Here is a 23,359-nt window from a genome sequence, read left to right as displayed (position 1 = left end):
AGTAATGGATCAAAATGAAAGCCTTCCTGCACTAGGGCTTCTACACCCTCCATCAGCAGTGCCCTGTCCTCCTCTTCCAGAACTGGGAACAAGATGTAGGAGGTGCTGGGATTCTGCCCCATCTCCCTATTTGCTGCTCCACACAGGACAGGGAGGAGTCATAATTAAGTTTGTTTTTTTCTTATTTCTTTTTTCCAGAAATTGCCAAGCTTTTTTTCCAGAGTGGCTGGTTGTGCCATTTCAAATTCCTGACAGCAATGAATGGGTAATCCAGTTTTTTGGTAAGCTCTTTGTGTGCATATTATATGTGTGTTTTTTTTAAATTGTATGATGTATGAGTTAAGGAATTAGAACTTTTGATCAAAGGGAGAATGTATGATACAGTTGGAGGGGAGACATTTAAAATTAGCTGGTAGAAATGGACTCTAAATTAATAATTGCATGAGCATTCAGGGCAGATCAGCATAGAAGAGAGGAAACATGAAAGACTTTGTGGAAAGGGACAGAACAATGAGAAAACAGAGAATATGGACAGGCTGATGTTCTTTTAACAAATTAGTAGCCAAGAACAAGTGGGCATAGGAGCAGAGAGAATTAAAGACCTGGGTCAAAGCTGCGCTGGACGTCTCCCTCAAAGAGGGCCACTGTCTTGCGGGATGAAGCAATAATAACAGCAAAGTTTCTTTGGCACATTTTATCATCTTTTTACAAATGAGGGAAACTGAGGTACTAAGAGGACATCTCACTTATAGTCATCCAACTAGGAAGTGATTCAAACCCAGGCATTCTGGCTTCAGGGTCCATGCTGTTAAGCATTACTCAATGCCATCATGAGTCTCATACCTAAAGTGGAAAATATTCATACCATGTAAGTTACCTGTAATTAGATGAGGAACCATACAGAATTTAGTTATGTCCACTTGGACACAAGTTTTAGGGAGGATAGATCTGAATTATAGTAAAAGAATAATGTGCTAAAGAGAAAAAATATGATGTGAATATAAGAGTCAACTTAGGTTATGAGGGCTAAAAAACGGCTAGCTTCTATTGCTCTGTAACTTCTCCTGGTTATTTGGACATTGTTCAGTAGCAATCATGTAATTCCATCTGGCCTTTGTTACCTGGCTTCTATGACTGCTTGAAAGAAAACTCCATAAATCAGAGTTGTCCAGCTAAGATAAAACAAATACTGCCTTTTCTAGTTATAAGGGAGCAGAACCTTCTGGCCAGCTGCTGCTCACCCAGAAAGTAAACCAAAACAAGAAGTAAAGGGTGATTGGAAGAACCACAGGCCTTGGAAGGAAGAAAGAAGATAGGACCCAGGGGAGTGGAAGGCTTCACCTAGACAGACCTGTGAGTAGTTACCTATCTTGCACCTCAAACACGCTTTTTTGCATCCTTACTCATTGAAAATGAACATGATGAATAATCAGTGAATTATTGTGAAGCTCTTGTGAATGAATACAGGGCTACGTGGCGGATCTGACAAGCTCAGGGCTACCTGACCAGCCTGATAAACTCAGTAACTGAAAGTAACCACATGGGATGTTCTGATCATAGAATTTCCTAACTGAGAAGGTTATAATGTGAAGTCATGTCCTCAGGCCTGTATGGTAGGTTAGTCTTTATGTTGAACAAGTCCTGTCCATTGTTTTTGTACAACTAGGATAATATACTTAAAATGACAGAATGATCTGATCTCTTCTCCAGACCTCCAGAGATGAACATCTGGTACCAGGGCCAGACTACCCCAACATTCCTTGTTGTTATCCTTTCCCTGCATACTGCTGTGCATTATGCATGTTAAATGTTAACTATCCTGCTCCAGCCATAGTAAAAGAAGTATGTATCTTTTCATTTGATTTTTCACTCAGTGCTAGAGATCTTTCTGCTTAGCTTTCTCCTACCTCCTTAATCTATCACCGATGGATTTCTGGTAACCTTCCTTCCATCTAGCCTTTTGATTTTATAAAATAAACTACAAAACTGCTACTCCTTGGAGCATTTTCTCAATTTTGACATTTTGATTGTGGGTCAGGCTCTCAGTCTTGACTCAGGTAAACTCTTTGAAACTTTCTTTAGGCTTAATTGAACTTTCTTTTGTCAACACCCTCCTAGTGTGTGATAAAACAATGTATGTACCACAGCTTGATGCTTTTGTATTTTTATCGTTTTTTTTTTCTTCTCTGTAGTAACTGAGATATCACCTTTGTTTTTTTACCCTACCCTTTCAAATGTTTGTTTCTATAACTGCCAGCATAAATGAACAAGTGACTTTGATCCAGCTCCTTTGGGTTTATTTCTATTGTCCTAAAAGTAAGGCGATCATCCTTATTTGACCAAAATCTTTGAATCAAGCTGTCTAATCCATTTGGGCTGCTGTAATTAAATACTACAGACTTGGTGTCTTATAAAAAACAGAAATGTATTTTTCACACTTCTGGAGACTGGGAAGTCCAAGATCAAGGTGCCGACAGACTCAGTGTCTGGTGAGGACCCTCTTCCTAGTTCTCACAAAGTTCTCACTTTGTGTTCTCACAAAGTAAAAGGGGCAAGGGAGCTCCCTGGGGACTCTTTATAAAAGCAGGAATCCCATATTTGAGGGCTGCATACTCATGACATAAACACCTTGCAAAGGCCCCACTTCCTAATACCATCACACTAAGGATTAGGTTTCAACATGCGAGTCTGGGGAGTGGGGAACACACAAACATTCAGTCGATATAGCACAACCAAAGGAATTTTTAAAAGTTCCTTTTGATGAACTTTTGGTAGAGTTGGATCAGAACTAAAGTTAATGATCTGCAAATGAAATCATCAAGAGAGTGAGTTACTGTTTTACTTTTGAAGAAGTGGAAGACCTTATTATGGGATCATGCTACCAGTTCAAAGGAGTTTTTGCTGCTCAGCATCCCACAGCCCTCAACTTCTGAGAGCAGAAAGCAGAATGTAATTTGAACCACATGAAATTTCTGATGCTCTAGGTCAATGGCTTTCAACCTTCCTAATGCCGCAACCCTTTAATACAGTTCCTCATGTTGTGGTGACCCGCAACCATAAAATTATTTTCATTGCTACTTCATAACTGTAATTTTGTACTGTTTTGAATTGTAATGTAAACATCTGATATGCAGGATGTATTTTCATTGTTACAAATTGAACATAATTAAAGCACAGTGATTAATCACAAACACAGTATGTAATTATATATGTGTTTTCTGATGGTCTTAGGTGACCCCTGTGAAAGGGTTGTTCGTCCCCCAAAGGGGTCGCGACTCACAGGTTGAGAACTGCTGCTCTAGGTCAAAAACAGGTGGCTACTGGTAACTTCCTGTGACACAACCATTTCCAGCCAGTAGGCTATGTCATTACCCTCAGATTTTTTTCTTGGCTTTAGTTGCATTAGCTGTCTGACTGCTGTGACCCATCCAAGTCCAGAGCCTCACCTGGGTGGGACCTGCTACCAAAAGATTGTTTAAGTTCAGGCTGGTCCTGCTCAAGCTGACATTTTCTTCCAAAAAGGCAAATTCAAACAATCTGCTGAAGACATATAAAAGTCTCCAATGAGGGCAGGGACAGAAGCATTGTTTTTTACCATTACGTACTTTTTGGATATGCAGTATTCCCTCACTTACCGCAGGTATTATGTTCTAGATCCCCGGTGATAGGTGAAAATCCACGAAGTAGGAACCTTACATTTATTTTAGTATTTATATATATTTAAGGCTTTATAACCCTTCCCACACACTCATAAACCATTCCCAGTCCCTTATTAACCTTTCCCACTCCCTTATTAACCTTTCCACACTTTTATAAACACTACTTATGTTCTTGAACATATTCTGCACTCTTAAACCTATGTAACTTTAACAACATACGTATACAGTACTGCAAAATCCCGCGATATAGTGAAAAATCCTCGATAAATTATTAAATATAATATTTTTTTCATATTTAATGTGTTTTATTGATTAAATTATTACATTTGTGCCAATTTCCCTTCCCTCTGCTCCCCTCCACCCGGTGGCCCCCCTCCCTCCAGTTGTCCCCCCCTTTTAGATTATGTCCATTAGTTGTGCATACAGTTCCTCCCAACCTCTCTCCGTCTATTCCATTCCCTCCTACCTTGATCCCCAATTCCTATATCATCTCCCTCCCTTTCCCCATTCCCCCTCCCTGTTGACCTCCCCCCAATATGCTTCCCGTACCCACGGTTCCTTTTCCACTCTCGTTGCCTATTTAGTTTGCCTTTGTTTCATCTCCTTAGCTTCTGTTTTTTAAACCAGTCCCTTTAACATCTCATATAACAGTGGTTTGGATCTAATGAACTCTTTCAGTTTTATTTTGTCCTGGAAACACTTTCTCTGTCCTTCTATTCTGAATGACAATTTCGCTGGATAGAGTATTCGTGGTTGTAGGGTTTGGATTTTCATTACTTTGAATATTTCTTGCCAGTCCCTTCTTGCCTGTAGGGTTTCCCTTGAGAAGTCTGCTGATAGTCTAATTGGGACCCCTTTGTACATAATTCTTTTCTTCTCTCTTGCTGCTTTTAAGATTCTCTCTTTATCTTTAATTTTTGACATTTTGATTATAATGTGTCTTGGAGTGGTTCTCCCTGGGTCCAGTCTCTTGGGAACTCTCCTTGCTTCCTGGACCTGCAAGTCTATTCCCTTCCCCAAGACTGGGAAGTTCTCCTTTATTATATTTTCACTCAATTTTTCAAGTTCTAGTTCATCTTCCTCACTCTCTGGCAAACCAATGATTCTTATGTTGGGCCTTTTATAGCTGTCCCAGAGGTTTCTGATCCTCTCATTGTTGCTTCCCATTTCCTCTCGCTGCATTGGTTGACTGCTTGTTCCTTCTCCATATTCCAGTTTGTTGAAATGAACTCTGGATTTTTTTTCCTCACCATCTGTCTCGTATGCGGTTTTGTTCCTTTCGTTATGAAAGTTTTTCGCTTCTTTCTTATCTTTCTCCTGCTCTTTTGTGAATTCTGTAAGCCACCTGATAACAATGGCCCAGAACTGAGCCTCTGACAGGTTTCTTATCTGTTCATCTGTCAGGTTCTCTATCTGCTGCCTGGTGAGCTGCGTCACCGGGATTTCTATAGTTGTCTGCCTCATTTTGACAGATGCGTTTTGTTTTCTTGGGCCGGCTGTAGGGGGCAGTGCCTGTGTACTCGTAATGACCCAGCGACCGGCGCCATTTGGCGTCACAAGTCAGCGACCGGTGCCTGTCTGCGACCTATTTCGCAGCCCTGTGGTGCTTTCTTTCTTTGGGGGCGGGGGTCCAAAATGGATTCACACAGTTATTCAGCTAGGAGACCGGGATCCGTCCTCCCGCCCCCCTGGGCCTCACTGTTCAAGGCGATGCGGTGGCCGCTCTCCCCAGCGCTGGGGTCGCGCACTGCCAGGGACTTGACTGCCGCCGGGATTTTTCGCCCCCCGCAGCTCCGCAAACAGCTTTGCCCTCTTTAACTCTTACCTGCCAGAATGGCACCGCTGGTTTATAACTTCATATGTTGGGCTTCCGTGTAGTTTTATTTTCTGGAATTTCTAGTTATCCTTTGTTTTGAAGTAGTTGTATTCCTCTCTAGTTGTAGAGGGAGACTTAGCGTTTAAATATAATATTTTAAAAAATCCTGCGATACAATGAGGCCGTGATAAGTGAACTGCGATATAGAGCGGGACTACTGTGATACTCTTCTTCTTCTTCTTCTTTTTTTTTTTTTTTTTTTTTTTTTTTTGGTATACAATTATTAAGAGAATAGTTTGAAAGGAAGAACCTGTTTTTCTTGCTTATTTCAATGCATCACTCTTTCTGCCTATGAGGAAACACTGTCAATAAATATACATGCTATTTCCAACTCTTTACTTCTCAGCTCACTTGATGCCATTTCATTTCTGGGAGACAGGCCAGAGTAGGACGTCCTTCAGGCTGTGGCAGAGCCCAAGGCTTTTCTTCACCATCCTAGTTCCTTGGTGTCTCTGTCATGTCTCTACTGCGTGGTTGATTTATGTCTGCTATGTGCCGCTTGGCAAGATCCAGGAGTTGATGCCCAGGTACTCTGTCCCCCATTTCATCCCCGGCACCCCAAATAGACTATATTTGTTAAATCGAATAAGAGTTGTTCTGATGTCTTAACAATGAAATCACAGTGAGTGGTCAGGATCATTATATTACTATATTGTCACTCATTTGTGTTAATGACTGTCATCTCATCCTAATCTTACAGGAATGTTTATGTGTCTTTGACTCTGAGAATAACCTTGTAAAGGAGATAGAGCAGGTATGTTGTAATGTGATTTTTCACATAAGAGTTACTTTAGTTATATTTTCTTTATATTAATTAAAAGGTGCAATTGTACTACATTTGAATTTTGTTTTGTTTTTTGAAATTTTACCTCAAATTTTATCAGTAGCACATGTGTACAACCTTTGTAATAACTTCCTGATTGTATTAATTTAATGGTACTATTTTTTTCACTCAAAAGTGGTTGGGTATAATATTCATAGGATTGTAAAATAAGAGCTCAGTAGCTGGCAGTCATCTGTTACATAAATATATAGCCTTTTATAAATGCTACATGAATATTACTTGCATTTTCAGAAATCTCTAAACCTTGGCCATGACCACTTCCTCCTTTCAAATCTCTGTGGCAATTTTCGCCCTGATTACCCTGCATGTCAGTGCCCTGGATACATTTATAGCAGCAGTGTATGAACACGCTGTCATATTGCCAGAGGAAACAGAAACACCCGTTTCTCGGGACAATGCCTTGCTCCTTATGAACAAGAATATAGATATTCTGGAGAAAGCGATTAAACAGGCAGCTAAGCAGGTATTCTTTTATTTCTACTAATCATAATTTATAGTAGGGACATGAGATCTGGTAGAAGATTAAAGTGTAACATTGCCTATGTTACACATGGAGAAATAATTTTACTTTGACTTCTTTTGAACAGGGTGCTCTAATTATTGTGACTCCAGAAGATGCACTTTATGGATGGAAATTTACTAGGGAAACCATTTTCCCTTATCTGGAGGATATCCCAGACCCTCGGATGGACTGGATTCCATGTCAGGACCCCCACAAGTATTTCATCTACCCAAGTTGTTTGTGCAAAAGTGCTATAGTTCTCTAAAATGTGCACGTTCACAACAGCAAAATGATATATCTTGAATTATCATGTATAGGGTGTATGTTATTGTTATTTTTATCTTGGCTTTTGTTAGAGTTAAATAATTGCACTTAGATATCATTGAACAGTCATTTATGATTTATATCTTCATTAAATTTGGAGAAATATGTAAAGAGGACTAGAGACTAAGGGGAAGAGGATCTCATAAATACAAGTAGTATGATGCAGGAGAGTGAATGATGAATTGCCAGAGCAATAAGTACAATGTGGAAAAAAATTCATCAAGTTTAAGTATAATTTGTGGCTTTTAAAAACTGATCTTTTTCATACACAGTCTTTATACTAACTTCAGTTACACTTAGGTTCTTACTGTTATTTTTTAAAAATTAAGTTTTTAATTACAGCTGACACTCAATATTATATTAGTTTCAAGTGTACAGTATAGTGGCTAGACATGATATAACTTATGAAGTGATACCTCTGATAAGTCTAGTACCCACCTGGCACTATACCATAGTTATTATAATATTATTAACTACATTCCCTGTGCTGTACTTTACATCCTTGTGACTATTTTGTAACTGCCAATTTGTACTTCTTAATCCCTTCACCTCTTTTCACCCAACCACCAATTCCTAGCCCCCCACCCCCCCGCAATTTGGCAACAATGAGAACCATCATTTTGTCCTCTGTATCTATGAATGTTGTTGTTATCATTTACTTATGAAGTGACTAAAATACTTTTTAAAATTGAAATGCCTTTTTAATTGAGATATAATTGACATATAATATTGTGTAATCTTAAGATGTATAATGTGTTAATTTTATACATTTTATTTATTGCAATATGATTACCACTATAGCACTAATTAACCCCTCTGTTATGTCATATAACTATCATTTCTATTTAACAGTGAGAACAATTAAGATTTAGTCTCTAAGCAACTTTGAGGTTTATAATATAGTATTGTTGGCTATAATCACTATGCTGTACATTTGATCTTCAGGACTTATTTATCTGCTAGTTGTAAGTTTGTATCCTTAAAAAACATATCCCCGATTCCCCCAACCCCTAGCCCCTGGTAACCACTATTCTACTCTGTTTTTTGAGTCCAACCTTTTTAGATTTTACATATAAGTGATATTACACAGTTTTGTCTTTCTCTTTCTGATTTGTTGAAATGTCTTAATTAAAATTTGATTTAGATTTGGTCACACACCAATACAAGTAAGACTCAGCTGCCTGGCCAAGAAGAACTCTATCTATGTTTTGGCAAATATTGGAGACAAAAAGCAATGTAATTCTCATGACTCTACATGTCCTCCTAATGGCTATTATCAATACAATACTAACGTGGTGTATGATAACAAGGGACAACTGGTGGCACGTTACCATAAGGTAAGAGGGGGAGAGTATGTAAAATGGCACCTGTTAGGAGGGTGATGAATGCTGTGTTTAGGGTTCTCTATGTATGATGTTATTAGAGATTTTTTTAAAGGCAGGCACTAAAGAAAATCACATTTTAGAAAAACACTAATCTGGAAAGGAAAAGTAGGCAAAGACCTATTAAAAAGATGTTGCAACAGTCTAGAATTGAGATAACTCTTTTGTACATAAAAAGTAATTTTAATATTAATTCAAAGGATACCAAGGTGACTGTACTCTAGATAACATTTAATACTGAAATGATGCAAGGATGTTTCCAGATTGTATGAATGAGTTTCACAGAAGTTAATTTCCCTGTTTTCTATTAAGTTACAAAAATGATCTTTCTCTTTATTTTCCATACCAGTTCATTTAATTACCCTCCTATGGCTTTAAAGTCATATCAGAACACTTTTACTTCAAACTCTGAATTAAAAGAACAAAATAATCTTAAGCCATAATTTTATATTAAATTGGGCAGGGGGAGAGATCCTGGCCTCTTAAATGAATATGTGATATGCATGTCAGCATGTATATGCCCCTCTGCTTCCCCAGATTGTCTTTAAGCATTTTAAATTGTAGCCTCGGAATCTTCTTTTTACTTCGTAAATTTATTTTTATTGTTTTTCTATTACAGTTGTCCCACTTTTTCCCCCATTGCTCCCCCCACCCAGCCCACCCCTTCTCCCACAGTCATTCCCCACCCCATTGTCCATGTCCATGGGTTATTTATACTAGTTCCTCTACTAAACCCTTCCCCTACTTACCTGCCTTCGCTCCCACCCCCTTTCCCCCTGATAACTGTAATTCTGTTCCTTGTTCAATTTTGTTCATTTGTTCATGTTGTTCATTAGTCTCCTGTATCAGGTGATATCATATGGTATTTTTCTTTCTTTGCCTGGCTTATTTCACTAAGCATAATTCTCTCTAGTTCCATCCATGTTGTCATAAATGACAGGAGTTCCTTCTTTCTTCTTGCTGCATAGTATTCCATTGTGTAAATGTACCACAGTTTTTTGATCCACTCATCTACAGATGGGCACTTAGGCTGTTTCCAGCACTTGGCTATTGTAAATAGTGCTGTTATGAACATAGGGGTGCATAAATTCTTTTGAATTAGGGTTTCAGAATTCTTCAAGTATAATCCTAGCAGTAAAAGCGCTGGTTCAAAAGACAGTTCCATTTTTAGTTTTTTGAGGAGATTCCATACTGTTTTCCATAGTGGCTGCACCAGTCTGCATTCCCACAAGCAATGCACTAGGGTTCCCGTTTCTCCACATCCTCGCCAGCACTTGTTGTTTGTTGATTTGTTGATGATGGCCATTCTGACTGGTGTGAGGTGGTATCTCATTGTGGTTTTCATTTGCATCTCTCTGATGGCTAGTGATGTTGAGCATTCTTTCATATGCCAATGGACCCTCTATATATCCTCCTTGGAGAAGTGTTTGTTCAGGTCTTTTGCCCATTTTTTAATTGGGCTGTCTGTCTTCTTGGTGGTGAGACGTGTAAGTTTTTTATATATTTTGGAGATCAATCCCTTGTCTGAGGTATCATTGGCAAATGTGTTTTCCCATATGATTGGTTCCCTTTTTGTCTTGCTGATGTTTTATTTTGCTGGGCAGAAACTTTTTAGTTTGATGTAGTCCCATTTGTTTATTCTTTCCTTTATTTCCCTTTCCTTGGGAGATGTATCGGTGAAAATATTGCTAAATGGGATATTTGAAATTTTCCTGCCTATGTTTTCCTCTAGGACTTTTATGGTGTCATGTTTTACATTTAAGTATTTGATCCATCTGCCTCAGAATCTTCTGAGTGCAGAGATAATCTTCTGGAAATCCCAGTTAAAATATAAATATTAGTCAAGAGGAGTGATATTAATCAAATTGCTTTCCAATGTTTTTGATCATATACAGCTATCAAAAATTTTTTAACTTAAGTCCTTAACAGATGTATATTTATTTATTTTTTTATTTTTTTTTAACTGTGTGGTTGCCTCTCACTCACGTTTATTTTTGTATTTACAAATAAAACCCATAAAGTTCAAACCATTTTCTTCATGACGTTGTGGTTTTTGACAATGTCTTTTTATTTGCAATTAAACTTTTATGTTCTTCTTTAAAAATGTGTCTCGTATTAGAAATACAAATGTCAGCTCTTCCATTTTTTTGCTCTCTAGACAGTGCATTATTGTCATCATTTTTAATGCTCTTTCTTTGCAAGAGTCATTTTAAGTGATTCTACCATTCTGTAAGTGTTTATTTAGTTAAACTGGTAACATAGTTGATCAATTCATTTAACCAGGGCCAAATAAACTGCAACACAGCACAGTGTACTAAATGGGGACAAGCTAGAGAGAAACTTCTGGTTACTCTAAATTGAGGGGCTCTCACTGTCCCCTCAGTACCTTGAAGAGCATTTGTGACCAATGAAATCTAATATGTGAACCAACATACCATTGTCAATTTTTAAAATACAAGTAAAGTTTAATTTATTTCTTTGACAGAAAATAATTGTAGAAAGAAACTTTAATAGTGCTGTTCCCAATCTTCTTCATTCTCTACTTTGCAGATCATTTTATTAAACTGTTGACTCTAATTGTTGTTTTATACTAGGTTAGTTATTTTTTAAGTTTACTTGGAAGGAATGAGGGAAAATTAAGTAAAATGTTCATTTTCAACCACAATTTTAAAAGCTGGGTGAGAGTCTCTGAAATTACTTTGGATAGGACACTATAGCGAGGAAGGTAACATCCCTCATCCACTTAACAGATATTTATTGTACATCTATTATATTTCTAGGTATCAAAGTTTCAAAGCAGAATTATGATATTATTCTTCTTTGAATCCCTGATACCTAAAAAGACTAAGAAGCTTTTTCAGCTTTCAACAAAGTCATAGTCTGGAATTTATGAGAAGTTATTTGTCTTTTAATTTGGGTATAGTGGGAAGAGAGAGAGAGAGAGAGAGAGAGAGAGAGAGAGAGAGAGAGAGAGAGAGAGAGACTGTATTCCATGTTTTCCTTGGACTTTTATTTCCAATTACCAGATTAATTCACTTCCTACAAAGTCACCGTTGTTGACCATAGCCAACTCTATTACTAATTTTGCAGGGTTTTTAAAAGTCATCTCTTCAATAAAGAAGGTTTTTCTGGTTTTATCTTGTGCATTTGTCCTAGTACCACCTCTACTCTGAGCCTCAGTTTGATGTGCCTGAAAAGCCAGAGTTGGTGACTTTCAACACCGCCTTTGGAAGGTTTGGCATTTTCACATGCTTCGATATACTCTTCCATGACCCTGCTGTGACCCTGGTGAAAGATTTCCGTGTGGACAGCATACTGTTTCCCACAGCTTGGATGAATGTTTTGCCCCTTTTATCAGCTATTGAATTCCATTCAGCTTGGGCAATGGGAATGAGAGTCAATCTTCTTGCAGCCAATATACATCATGTCCACCAAAATATGACAGGTAATTTATGACCAGATGAGGTTTGCAGATAATACTTCTAAATGCATAGAAATTAATGCCTCAGATGTGAGCTGTCATAATTTTTTGCTTTTCTGTTGGGGCTAAGCACTATTTTTGTCAACTTTTCACACTAAAGGAAATCCTAGTGACTGATTTTGACATCTATGCTTGTGTTAAGACCTTTATGTGTCTGGTTTCATTCATCCTCACAACAACCCTGTGAGATGAGTATTACCATCTACTTCTACAGATTGGAGTGCTGAGGCACTGAGATCACAAGGACCTTACCAAAGGCTCCCAGCCAATGATTGGCAAAGCACAGAACTGAACAAGATCGATTCAATTACTGGCAAAGGGCAGAGGAATGTATGACTGACATGTTGTTTGTAACAAATTACCTTCAAAGTAAAAAGCTGCTTAAAACAGCATTTATTATGTCACTTTTTCTATTGGTCACAATTTTGGACTAGGTTAGCTGGGTGATCCTGGTTCAGACTACCTATTCAGGTTACATCAAGTTGTTAGCTGGGTTAGCAGTCACATGAACTCTTGACTGGGACTGGCAGGTCTCCTTCCAGGAGAGCTGCCTCACATGGTTATATTGACAATATCTCTTACTTTCTCAGGGGCCATTGGTAGGAGATCTTCATTCCTTGCCCCTTGGGCTTCTCCATAAAGCTGTGCAATATATCCTCATGACATGGCAGCTTACTTACTCCAGATGGAGAGAGAGAGAGAGAGAGAGAGAGAGAGAGAGAGAGAGAGAGAGAGAGAGAGAGAGAGAGAGAGAAAGAGATGCATTGCTGTTTATGACTAGTCACACACTGTCACTTCTATAGTCTTCTATTCATTAGAACTGAGTTGCAAAATCCAGCCTGCACTCCAAGGGAAAGGAATTAGATCTACCCATTGGAGAGAAGAGTGTAGAAAAATTGGGGGGCAATTTTAAAACACCACCATGGTGGGGAACAGAGAGAATTTTGCATTACATCTTCCTACCTTTGATGAACTCCCAAATACAAAGATTTTCGTATTTGATTTATTTTCCATAATGTGCATAACAATTTCCATTATGTTCAAAGTTTATTTGACATGAGATATTGAACACCTCTTTAATTCCTTCAGTAGAGAAAAGGAGAAGTGTTTAGGTGTTTGGTGTAACTAGGAGCCTGTGTGCTGTCTCATTGTGATTAATGTGGTGACATGACCACATGCTCAGTTCTGAGGGGGAAACTGGCAGTATTGGTTTTGTTTTAAAATACTTCCTTCCTATTTGCAGGCAGTGGTATTTATGCACCACACTCTCCCAAAGTATACTATTATGATATGGAAACAGAGCTGGGAAAGCTCCTTCTTTCAGAAGTGGAGTCGCATCCTCGAAGCTCTCCTGCCTACCCAGTGGCCGTCAAATGGAGTGACTATGCCACGACCATCAGACCATTCCCAGTACAGAAAAACACTTTCGGGGGAAATATTTCCCAGGATGCATTCAACTTCACAGAACTTTTTGCAAGTGCAGGAAACCTTACAGTCTGTCAAAAAGACCTCTGCTGTCACTTAAGCTACAGAATGTTAAGAAAAGAAAAGAATGAAGCATATGTTTTAGGAGCCTTCACTGGGCTTCATGGCCGAAGGAGAAGGGAGTACTGGCAGGTAACGTCAGCTCGAGGGAAAGGGAGTGTTTAGGCATCAATAAATTACAGGGCTTACTTTTCATTTTTGCCCCAGAGAGGCAAGTTCTCTTTCTCTGCACATCTGCACACATTGCCAATATTACACGCATGCACACACATTGGGAGTAATCATACTATATTTGCAATAGGAGTTAAGGATAATCTGATTGCTCATTTTGAGCACATTCAAAAAAAAATTATTAGCTTGACCGATGTTATATTTGACTAATGAACTAGTTTACATATTATAGTGAAACAATAAAGCTTTCTAATGAAGTTTTGCTAATGTATCTGAATGTAAAGTCTTGCTTTAGCTTTTAAAACCAACAATGAATATGGCCACTTTTATCTTAGTTTCTCTAGTAATCAGATGTCCTGTTCATTTTATTTTTTTCCAATGACAAATATTTCATATTTCACATAATGTTGGCTATCCATTTGTATCTTCTTATTATACTTTGTGCCCCACTTCCCTCCCTTTAAGGAAGGGTTATAGAAAAACAGTGATAGTCAAAATTTTAATTATCATTTTAGTACTACTGTTCCAAAAGACCTCTACTCTATTGGGCCAACTAATTATCTGGCATGCCAAACTAATGGTTTAATTCTAATTTTAAGCTGGCTTCTTTCTCTTAATTGATTTGTTACCCAGAAAGTGGGGTTGGTTCTCAAATCCCTTTATCAAATAGAGAAAATATTTACTTTGCTATAGTTATAACTAAGTCAACTCTTCTAGTACAAGTAACTGAGATGTAAGGCATTGCATTTTATCTACATCTGTTTCACATAGGTATGCACAATGCTGAAATGCAAAACGACTGATTTGACAACTTGTGGACGACCAGTAGAAACGGCTTTGACAAGATTTGATGTATTCTCCCTAAGTGGCACATTTGGAACAGAGTATGTTTTTCCTGAAGTGCTACTTTCTAAAATTCGTCTGTCACCTGGAAAATTTGAGGTAGGAGGGTTTTAAGAATATTTTTTATCTGTTCTCTGAAGCCAAGTATAATAGGTTATGGCAACTGTATCACTTAACTTTTACTGTATGGCAAATGTCCTCATACCTTAATGACGTTAGACAATAACCATTCTTTTAGCTCTAAATTTGTGGTTGACAATGTGAACTGAGTGTATCTAGGCTATTCTTCTGGTTTGCAACAGGCTTAACTGATCTTGGCTAGGCTCATTCATGCATCTGCCACTAGCTTGTGTGTGGACTGGCTGTGATGGTCTTGTCTCAGACTAGTGGGATGATTGGGGCCACTCTCTCCCTGTGGGCTCTCCTCCTGCAGCAATCTTGGGCTTGAAGGAGTCCAAGAGCATCAAGAGGGAAAGACATAATGGACAAATTTGTCTCCAGTTTCTTATTGCACCCTGTTTGTGAATGTTTAATCAACCAAAGGAAGTCACATGACCAATGTAGTTTCAAAGGTTAGAGAAATAAATGATGTGGCTCTCTTGGTAGAAAGAGCCATTAAATCACATTGCAAAGGGGCATGGATAAAGGAAGGGAAAATATTTTGGCTATTTTTACAATTACAAAAAGTAATTCGAAAGCAATAAAATTTTGTTGTAATAACATGATAAGGTACTTCGAACCTATATGATCAAGGCAACATTAAAAATACTTGCTTTTAGCCCTGGCTGGTGTGGCTCAGTGGACTGAGCACTGGCCTGTGAACCAAGGGGTCACCAGTTCAATTCCCAGTCAGGGGACATGCCTGGGTTGCGGGCCAGGTCCCCAGTTATGGGTGTGCAAGAGGCAACCACACATTGACGTTTCTCTCCCACTCTTTCTCCCTCCCTTACCCTCTCTCTAAAAATAAATAAATAAAACCTTTAAAAAAAATACTTGCTTTTAGATTTTATTTCTTTTCGTTACATGTGAAAACAAACAGAAAATCAGATACTTGTCTTACAAATTATAGTGTCTATAACCAGTTAATTTACAAATTAAGCTGGTCTCAAGTTAGAATTAACACTCTGTAGGTTTATATCTGCTAGTACACGGTACACACACACACACGCACACATTCAACCAGCTTGAACTCTAATGTCTACTCTGAATTGTGGCAAAGAGGAGCAGGGTTTCAGTAACTGGTGAAGTCATTGCATTTTCTAGAAGAGAAAAATAGGATCTATGCTAATTCATCTAAGGCATTAAACAAGGAAGTCTTTACAGTTGTTGATTGCTGATGGTCCTATATCTATACCTGCCTATATTACCAGATTGGGATAGATCATATTGATAAAAATATTTAGTTCTGTGAAACCAACTGTTTAACATGTAGTGTAGCCTTCAGGCTGAGAAGCCCAGAGAACAGGAACACTTTGCTGTCATAGGACCCAGTTAGGCAGAATATCATGAGCAAATTGAGGATGGAATAAAAGCAGAAGTGCCAACTACAGAAAATCATGATCAGTTCTGAAGCTCTAGAACTGAAATCTAGTAGTGGCTAGGCTGGCACAAATAAGCATAGATGAACTGAAAATATTTGGAGCCACTTTAGGAAGTGCAAGAAAGTAGAGCAGGGTTCATACAGATCAGAGGTAAGGTAGTATCGGTGCCCAGTATCTCCTAATACCTGTTATTTAAACTGAGCACACAATTTAATCTTTTGGGTAATACTTTGACATTTTCCCCCATGCCATGTACTCACAGAAATGTTTGTCCTTGAGGGATTATCCTAGAGTGAGACTGAGCATTTATGTCAGAAAGCATCTCATTCATGGGAAAAAGACTAAAGGCTTCTCAAGTTTTCCAGACCAGGCTAAAAGTACAGACCCAGAAATGCCATTTCAGCCTGCTCTGAACCACACACTATTTGAAGAAATTGGATGGTGGTAGTCAATGAGGAGCTGGAGAACATGAAGAAATTTGGACATAGCTGCCTTTTTATAAATTTAATTTAATTTTATTGTTGTTTAGCTACAGTTGTCCCAATATTTCCCCTTTGCTCTCCCCTGCCCCACTCACCCGAGCTGCCTTCTTTCTTTAATTTTTTTTATCCCAGATGGTTTCAGATAACTGTGAACAGCAGTTAGAGAATGATACTAAAGAGTAAATGGTTAAGCGCTTAACAGTATAGTATTTGTAGGTCTCGACTCACTTATCCTCAGACCATGTCATGCTGTCTCCCATGTCTGGGCACGGGACCTTCATTCTTGTATGGCAGGAAGGAGGGAAGGGAAGGGTTGCACCTATTCTTTAATTAGCCATGTTATGGTCTATTTATCATTTGGATCATGTCTCATTTACTTCAACTCATATGTTGAAAGAGGAAATAAGATACAGATAGTGTTACGCCAAAAAGATATAAAAGATGCACTTGTATGCTATTAGGTAGGGTTTTGGGCATAACAATATCTTAGAGGAAGCCCCGTGGCCAGAGTACTGGCCTTCATTTCACAAGTGTAGATTCTCTATGGCATTACTTTCCCTGAAGTTCATCATATTCTAAGGAATAGGCACTAACCAAACTCACAAGTTGGATAACAGAGAGGACTGACTAATAATGGTTGTCTCAAGAAGGCTATCCATTAGCAAGTCCTCTCAAACTTTGAAGCTATGGATCAGAAGTTTGTTCTGTGAGTACAGGATTAAAACAAAAGGGGCTGGGTATTCATGGAACAGATTTTCATAAAACTGGGAAAGCCTGAGGCAATGTACTTCTCTCTAGGGCTGGTTATCTAAGACCACAATGAATCTGGGTGCCTACTTTTCTCAAAAAGGGCCAAATAAAGCAAAATTAATTCTTGACTTTTTAAGTTATTCTTTCCTTTTAAACCTTTTAGGTCATGGTCCTTCTTTTAACATAGTGTTTTTAGAGAGACAGATGACAAGTTTTTTATGTGAGTCATGCTGCTATATCTTCTGGAGTACTTCCCAGTTCCCTCGACTGATGAACGCTCTATCAGCAAAAATTTACTCATTATCTTACAGGATCACTTCTATAGAGATTTCCACACATTTACTGAATGTATGTCCCCACCCTCAACTTTATGCTAAAAGCGTGAAGTGTTACTGACCATAACCACAAATGAGGGAAACATCTTGCTGTAATGTTTTATGCAACTCTGGTGTATTGTCAGATATCTCTGATCTCTGCAACTGACTAGTTATGCATCCTTGTGCAAGTCAGTTAACCTCTGAATTTCCTACCTGTAAAAGGGACAGAGAATCTTCCTCAGTGATTTGGTGAAGGTCAAGCATGATAATGCATGCGAAAGTACTTTGTGAACAGTAAAGCATTATTCAAGTGTCAAGATGTATTTTTAAGTACTAAACATTTATGTGGTTAACTAAGTTCCTCAACAACGGCGAGGAAAAGCTTGCCGGAAATAGGCCACACGAGTGAATGTGCTGTAAGTAAAGATCTGTTACAGGAGAAACTCAGTTCTTCTTGCCGATTCAGTAAAGAATTACAGATTGGCAAGTCTAATTAGTGTGCAAGCAGATTTTATCTGTGATATGTTCTCATGGAAGAGAACAGGCTTTGCCAAGGTGGGGGTGAAAGGCATAGGTTCAGGTCAGAGCAAGGTAAGGCAGCAAGAGCAAGGGCAGCAAGGGCATCAGGTCCTTTGTCTTGAGGACTTATATAGTTGGCAGGGTTGGGGAGTTACATATTGATTGGTGGGTAAAGGTGGCGCCAGCTTCCCCCAGGACACATGACTACCCAAGTGTAGGTATGTGTGAAGGCTGTTAGCCCAAACCCTTATCTTGCTCCAGACCACATTTGTTCATCTTATAAAACATATATGTCTCTGGAGGTAGTTTATTGAAGTTGAGCAGTTACCCAAAGCTGCTTATGGGCTCTTTCTGTAAGCACAAGGGACCCCCTCATAAAATAGTGACCAGAGGTAGGCAGTTAACTGAAATTGTTTTATGGACCTTCTTTAGGCACTGTGGATCCCCTTCCCTTGACCCTTCTAGACCTTGGGATGCATATACAGTTTCAAAGGCGTTCTTTCCCAGATAATGAAAACAATATAGAGAATTTTAAGGACTCCCCTCCTCCTGTGCTAGCATGATGTTTCCTGCAATGTTCAGAATAGCTGCCAACATTATTGGACCAGGCCCAGGACTACTGAGTTAGTGGGTAGAACATGTCTCCTTCTTCCTCCTTGCCTTGGTTTGCTATCTATCCTACCTAACCGATCAATGTGCAGATGGGCTGGAGGCATAAGAGGCCATGTTCCTTTTCAGATGGAGTAAATCAGAATCTTATGAAGGTAGAACCTATACTTTTTCAGAGTCTCACTGATGATTTTGATGGGTAAGAACTACCAGTTTAAGGGACTAATCAAAAAGATCAAATGATATTTTATAGATAATGCTTACGGGGCCATTGAATTGTATAGCACATTTCAGGACAATGTCTAACAAAAAAAAAAAAAGAAAGAAAAGAAAATAATGCTAAGTTTTAGCTAGAACCTGAGAGACAATCACAGATCTAGAACAATTAATCCCAAGGAGATAAAAATAGACAAAAATTTAATATATTGATGAAAAGTCACTAGAAAATAAAGTATCTGTGTTTAATTTGCTTTAAACTTTCATTGAACTCTAATTTAAAATATAACTCTGGTGTTTTAGCTTTGTTTCTTTAATGATCAATTTAATAAACAAGAAACAGGTTAACAATGAACATTTAATATTTTTTTGTTTATTTATCAACAGGTTGTGTGTGTGACAACTTGTTACTGATATATGTCTTTGTATGTATATGAGGACCACAGAAACTATCTTCTAGAATACTTAGTCATTTTCTTCTTCCAGTTATCTGGTTTCTCATTTTCTAAGTTCTTCCCTGTCTAAATTGTCCTTCTCACAACTGATGGACTCATTTTCTGTTATTCATGTTCTATCTATTGCCTATCTATTTGTGTTTCTTTTTATTCTTGCCCCATTAGTTTGGACACATGGCTTCCATACACAGAGAGAGCTCTTGACTTCAGGATACATCTGGTCATTCCTGGCTTTTACTTTCTGAGCCCTACCTTTCTCTTTGACCACATGGCTTATTCTCCTCTTCACCAATCTTCCACTCTAGCCAGGGGTGTGCTGTAAGTGTTAACAACCCACTCTCTGAAGAAGATAATAAAAAGCCCTAATTTGTGGCATTTGCCAATTTTCATGGTGGAAATATTCCCACCGTGATCAATTTCAGAATGACTAATGTTTAACAACCAGCTGTCTAAATTCCTGTTTGAGTGAGCTTACAACACACACCACTCGTTTCAGCACATCACTGGTTCTAACCAAATGGAGTGAGAAAGCCCATTGCCTAGACCTGTCACCCAGTTATGTCTCAGAATGAGACTTTGCTACTATGATTTCCACTTCCCACAATGTCTTCTGTTATCAGCCCCAGGGAGACATTCCATTAACTGCTCCTTGTGAGAGGTTGTGCCCTACTCTGAGAAGCAGATCAGTCCAGCTATTCCTGCTGAGACCTCCTAAGCACTTATTTCCCCCTCTGATGCATAATATACCGATTTCTCAGTTTCACCTATAACTTCTAAGCTTCTTGAGGGAAAGGTGTGATTTTACTTCTCTAGCTCATGATTATCCTCCCCATACTTGGGCTCAAGAAACATTTGCTGATGATGATTTTTGACGTTTCATTAAGGGTTATATCTTGTTGCCTACCTTGAGGTTCTTGGGATCCCCAAGACGGAAGTTGAGAGGACATCCCAGAAGAATTTCCAGACAGATTTTGTTAAGCTTATGCTCAAGCACAAGGGAGGCAGAACAGGAAAGGAAGGTCCTTGAACTTATTCAGGAGCTGGCTCCACCTGGCTGCTTTTATAAGCTGGGGACAAAGCAAGCTTGTATGAAAAGGGAAGCTTTTTTAAAAAGGTGGGCTGGCAGAATTTTCCATGTCAGGGTCATGACTTGCTTTTTCAGCTGCATTGCCTGGTAACTAGGTTTGTACCTGCACTGTCCTCACTACAGTCAAACCTTGATCAACTGCGCATGTGGGTCACTAGTTTCAACATCTGCAAGGGAGCAAGCAGTTAAAAGGGAGGAAAAATCAGCTACTTCTACATTTTCAAGTGGGGAGTGGAAGGGTGGTGACATTGTTTTGGTCAGCCTATCAGGTATTCCTTTTGGCCACCTGGTCTTAATTTGGCTTCCTGGCCACCCAGTATTTTTCAGTTCCTGGGTCCAAGTCTCTCTAGTGTCTCAATTTGATTGTTGAAACTCAAACATTGAGCCCTCTAGAATGACTGTAGTCTTCATTATGTGTAAAATAGCTGTCCCTGGGGCCCTGGCCAAGTAGCTCCATTGTTTAGAATGTTGTCCCAATAGGCCAAGGTTGTGCAATCCCTTGTCAGGGAATATAGAAGAACTGATGTTTCTCTCTCTCCCCTACCCTCTCCCAATCCTTCCCTCCCTGCCTCCTCCCCTCCATCTCTCCCTTCCCCCCTTCCTTCTCTCTCTAAGATCAGTAAACAAGTCCTTGGGTGAGGATAAAAAATAAATTTAAAAAATAGTTCTCTCTTTCTTGTCCTACCTGTTCCCAGCACCGCCACCCCATCAAGCTGGAACTACTTAATCAATCATGTTATCTAGGTTTATTTCAAAAATATTATTCTGCTTATAATGCATATATTAATCAAGCTGACTATACTTTCCCCACTGTTTCTTTAGGTACTAAAAGATGGGCGTTTGGTAAACAAGAATGGAGCATCTGAGCCTATTCTAACAGTGTCACTCTTTGGGAGGTGGTACACTAAGGACTCACATTCCACCTCAGGAGCGATCAACAATTTGGAAACAACTAACCTGTTAATATCCACTTTATTAATGACCATAGCTTTGCAAATATTGTGATGGTATATGATATCTCTTTATCACATTTACTTGTGCAGTATATATTTTGCTAAGTGTGTTTATCAGCTTTCCAAGTTACTAAGAAACTTTGAAGGGCCATCTCAGTAGTATAGACCAATGACTTCTAAATATGTATTTTTCTCATCTTGAATTATTTTTAACTATTATGGTAGAGTTGTTCCCTGAGGGCTTACACCAGACAAATGAGAATCAAATCTTTGCACTAACCTTATTTGCTGTTTGATCTTATAGGTGCTTGAGAGCTTGTGTGCATGAGAGGCAGAGTGAAGAGCTTCAGGGTCATTGTAAACATAGCTGTGGCCTTTGAAGAGAAAAGTAATGAGGAAAACTGAGTTTTATGACTGAATTCCACTAGACATTAAAGACAATTTGAATTAATCTGCTTTTCTGTGCTAACAATTAGGGGAAATGCACTTTCCAGTCAGATGGTAATGCTGAAGTTTATCTTCACGATGAATGTTATTTTGAGGTGTTCTAGAAGTGATGACAGATAGCCCAGGTTTCTGTCAAAGGATACTGGCTCAGGGCATTCACAGCCCGGAACTATCTCACCTGAAGGCTGTGGTATAATTCACTGGGCCCAAATCCCATAACACAAAGACCATGACTGTAAATAGTAACACTTTTCAACATTGGGTAGCCTGCATTTAAAAAAATATATATATCACATGCTTTTCAAAATACAATGTATTTGTTATTGATAATTTGATGCAAATATTCTTAAAATTAAAGAAATAAATGTTCAGATTTTCTCAGATTTAATAACTTCAAAATTATTTTAAGTCTAATATTTTCACATTGAAATATCACCATTGAGGCATTTATGTTTTTTTTTATATATTGTTGTATATATACTCAGAGATTCAATTTGCATAGTCTATTAAAATGCAGTAGAGAATGAAGACTGCTTTTATAATGAAGTGGTTACTATTAAGAGAAAAGAAATGGAGGTTAAGCAACATTTTGTCTTTAATTTTGAAGAGGGTTTATGTGTTGCCTTTGTTCAACACTGAGGCATCAAAGCTGGTCTTTTTAAAGTGGTGGTGAATGTAAATGTTTATACATAGCCCAAATCACATAACCATCAAAACTGTGTGTTCTTGTATCTTTTCATCAAACACGGGGCATTTCAGATGTGCAAGGTTTACTTGCGAAAGTTAGACATTATGCAATGGCATCTGCTGTGTGTATTGTGACCCTTGCTATTTCACTTCAAACAGTTAAGCTCTTACCTGGAAGTCAGCAGCTGACCCTAAACCCACTGCTTTGAGAAAGATATAAGCAAGGAGTGCCTCATGGATTCTAAGGGACAGTTTTCCCCCTGATTTACACTTAGAGCTTTCAGGTGTACAATTCATTAAAAAAACAAAACCAAAACCAAAGAGCACCAAGTCCCAAGGAAATGAAATAATACTTACAGAACCCAATTATAAAATTGCTTGCATCATAACATTTTAACCTATTTCTCCCCAATGGTTTTCACACACACACACATTTAATTTTACCAAACAACTCAATGATAGCTTGATTTGACTTTGGTTTAGGCACATGCACTTGAGGTAGTAGAACTTTAGTTTCTAAATATAATGTCAGAGTTAGTTTCTTTGATAACCATCTTTCTGTCTCACCTTAAAATGTTCCTGTGGTTTTGAAAGGAGTAAACGAGGTTCCAACTTTCACCTATTTGGCTTTCACCAGGATTTTTTCTCTGAAGTGTTCTTTCAACTTCCACAGTTACAGTTCTCTGTATTACAAAGCCACACCCTCGGCTTCAGCTTTTTCTCGGGACT

The 23,359-nt window shown here is 38.5% G+C and overlaps 1 protein-coding gene across 4 annotated transcripts; it reads left to right on the top strand.

Annotated features, from left to right (window-relative positions):
• The first annotated feature begins 41 nt into the window (after positions 1 to 41).
• Positions 42 to 22,326, top strand: VNN2 (vanin 2). 4 transcript variants are annotated; one of them, XM_090279857.1, is made up of 11 exons: positions 42 to 102; positions 199 to 281; positions 1,203 to 1,353; positions 6,236 to 6,289; positions 6,611 to 6,842; positions 6,967 to 7,097; positions 8,350 to 8,542; positions 11,744 to 12,032; positions 13,312 to 13,685; positions 14,496 to 14,666; positions 21,366 to 22,326. In XM_090279857.1, exons 5-11 carry the CDS (start codon positions 6,630 to 6,632, stop codon positions 21,546 to 21,548), a joined length of 1,554 nt encoding a protein of 517 aa, XP_090135983.1. In that variant the 5' UTR covers positions 42 to 102; positions 199 to 281; positions 1,203 to 1,353; positions 6,236 to 6,289; positions 6,611 to 6,629; the 3' UTR covers positions 21,549 to 22,326. The 4 variants fall into 4 exon arrangements, with proteins under 4 accessions (XP_090135983.1, XP_090135987.1, XP_090135986.1 ...); XM_090279861.1 differs by lacking the exon at positions 6,236 to 6,289; XM_090279860.1 differs by lacking the exons at positions 42 to 102; positions 199 to 281 and having other exon boundaries at positions 1,163 to 1,353.
• Positions 22,327 to 23,359: the final 1,033 nt, after the last annotated feature.

This window comes from Furipterus horrens, unplaced genomic scaffold (genome assembly GCF_987537825.1).
Source record: "Furipterus horrens unplaced genomic scaffold, mFurHor1.1.pri manual_scaffold_6, whole genome shotgun sequence".
In the NCBI taxonomy this organism is placed as follows: domain Eukaryota; kingdom Metazoa; phylum Chordata; class Mammalia; order Chiroptera; family Furipteridae; genus Furipterus; species Furipterus horrens.
The sequence above is the reverse complement of the archived record's forward strand: the minus strand, read 5'-3'. Positions and strand labels throughout refer to the sequence as shown.

What these genes read in the sequence shown, in the direction of transcription:
- VNN2 (XM_090279861.1), top strand. Translation starts at nt 6,630, where the DNA reads ATGACCACTTCCTCCTTTCAAATCTCTGTGGCAATTTTCGCCCTGATT. An exon ending in TTAAACAGGCAGCTAAGCAG is followed by an intron (nt 6,843 to 6,966) that starts GTATTCTTTTAT and finishes TCTTTTGAACAG; the next exon opens with GGTGCTCTAATTATTGTGAC. An exon ending in TGTCCACCAAAATATGACAG is followed by an intron (nt 12,033 to 13,311) that starts GTAATTTATGAC and finishes TCCTATTTGCAG; the next exon opens with GCAGTGGTATTTATGCACCA.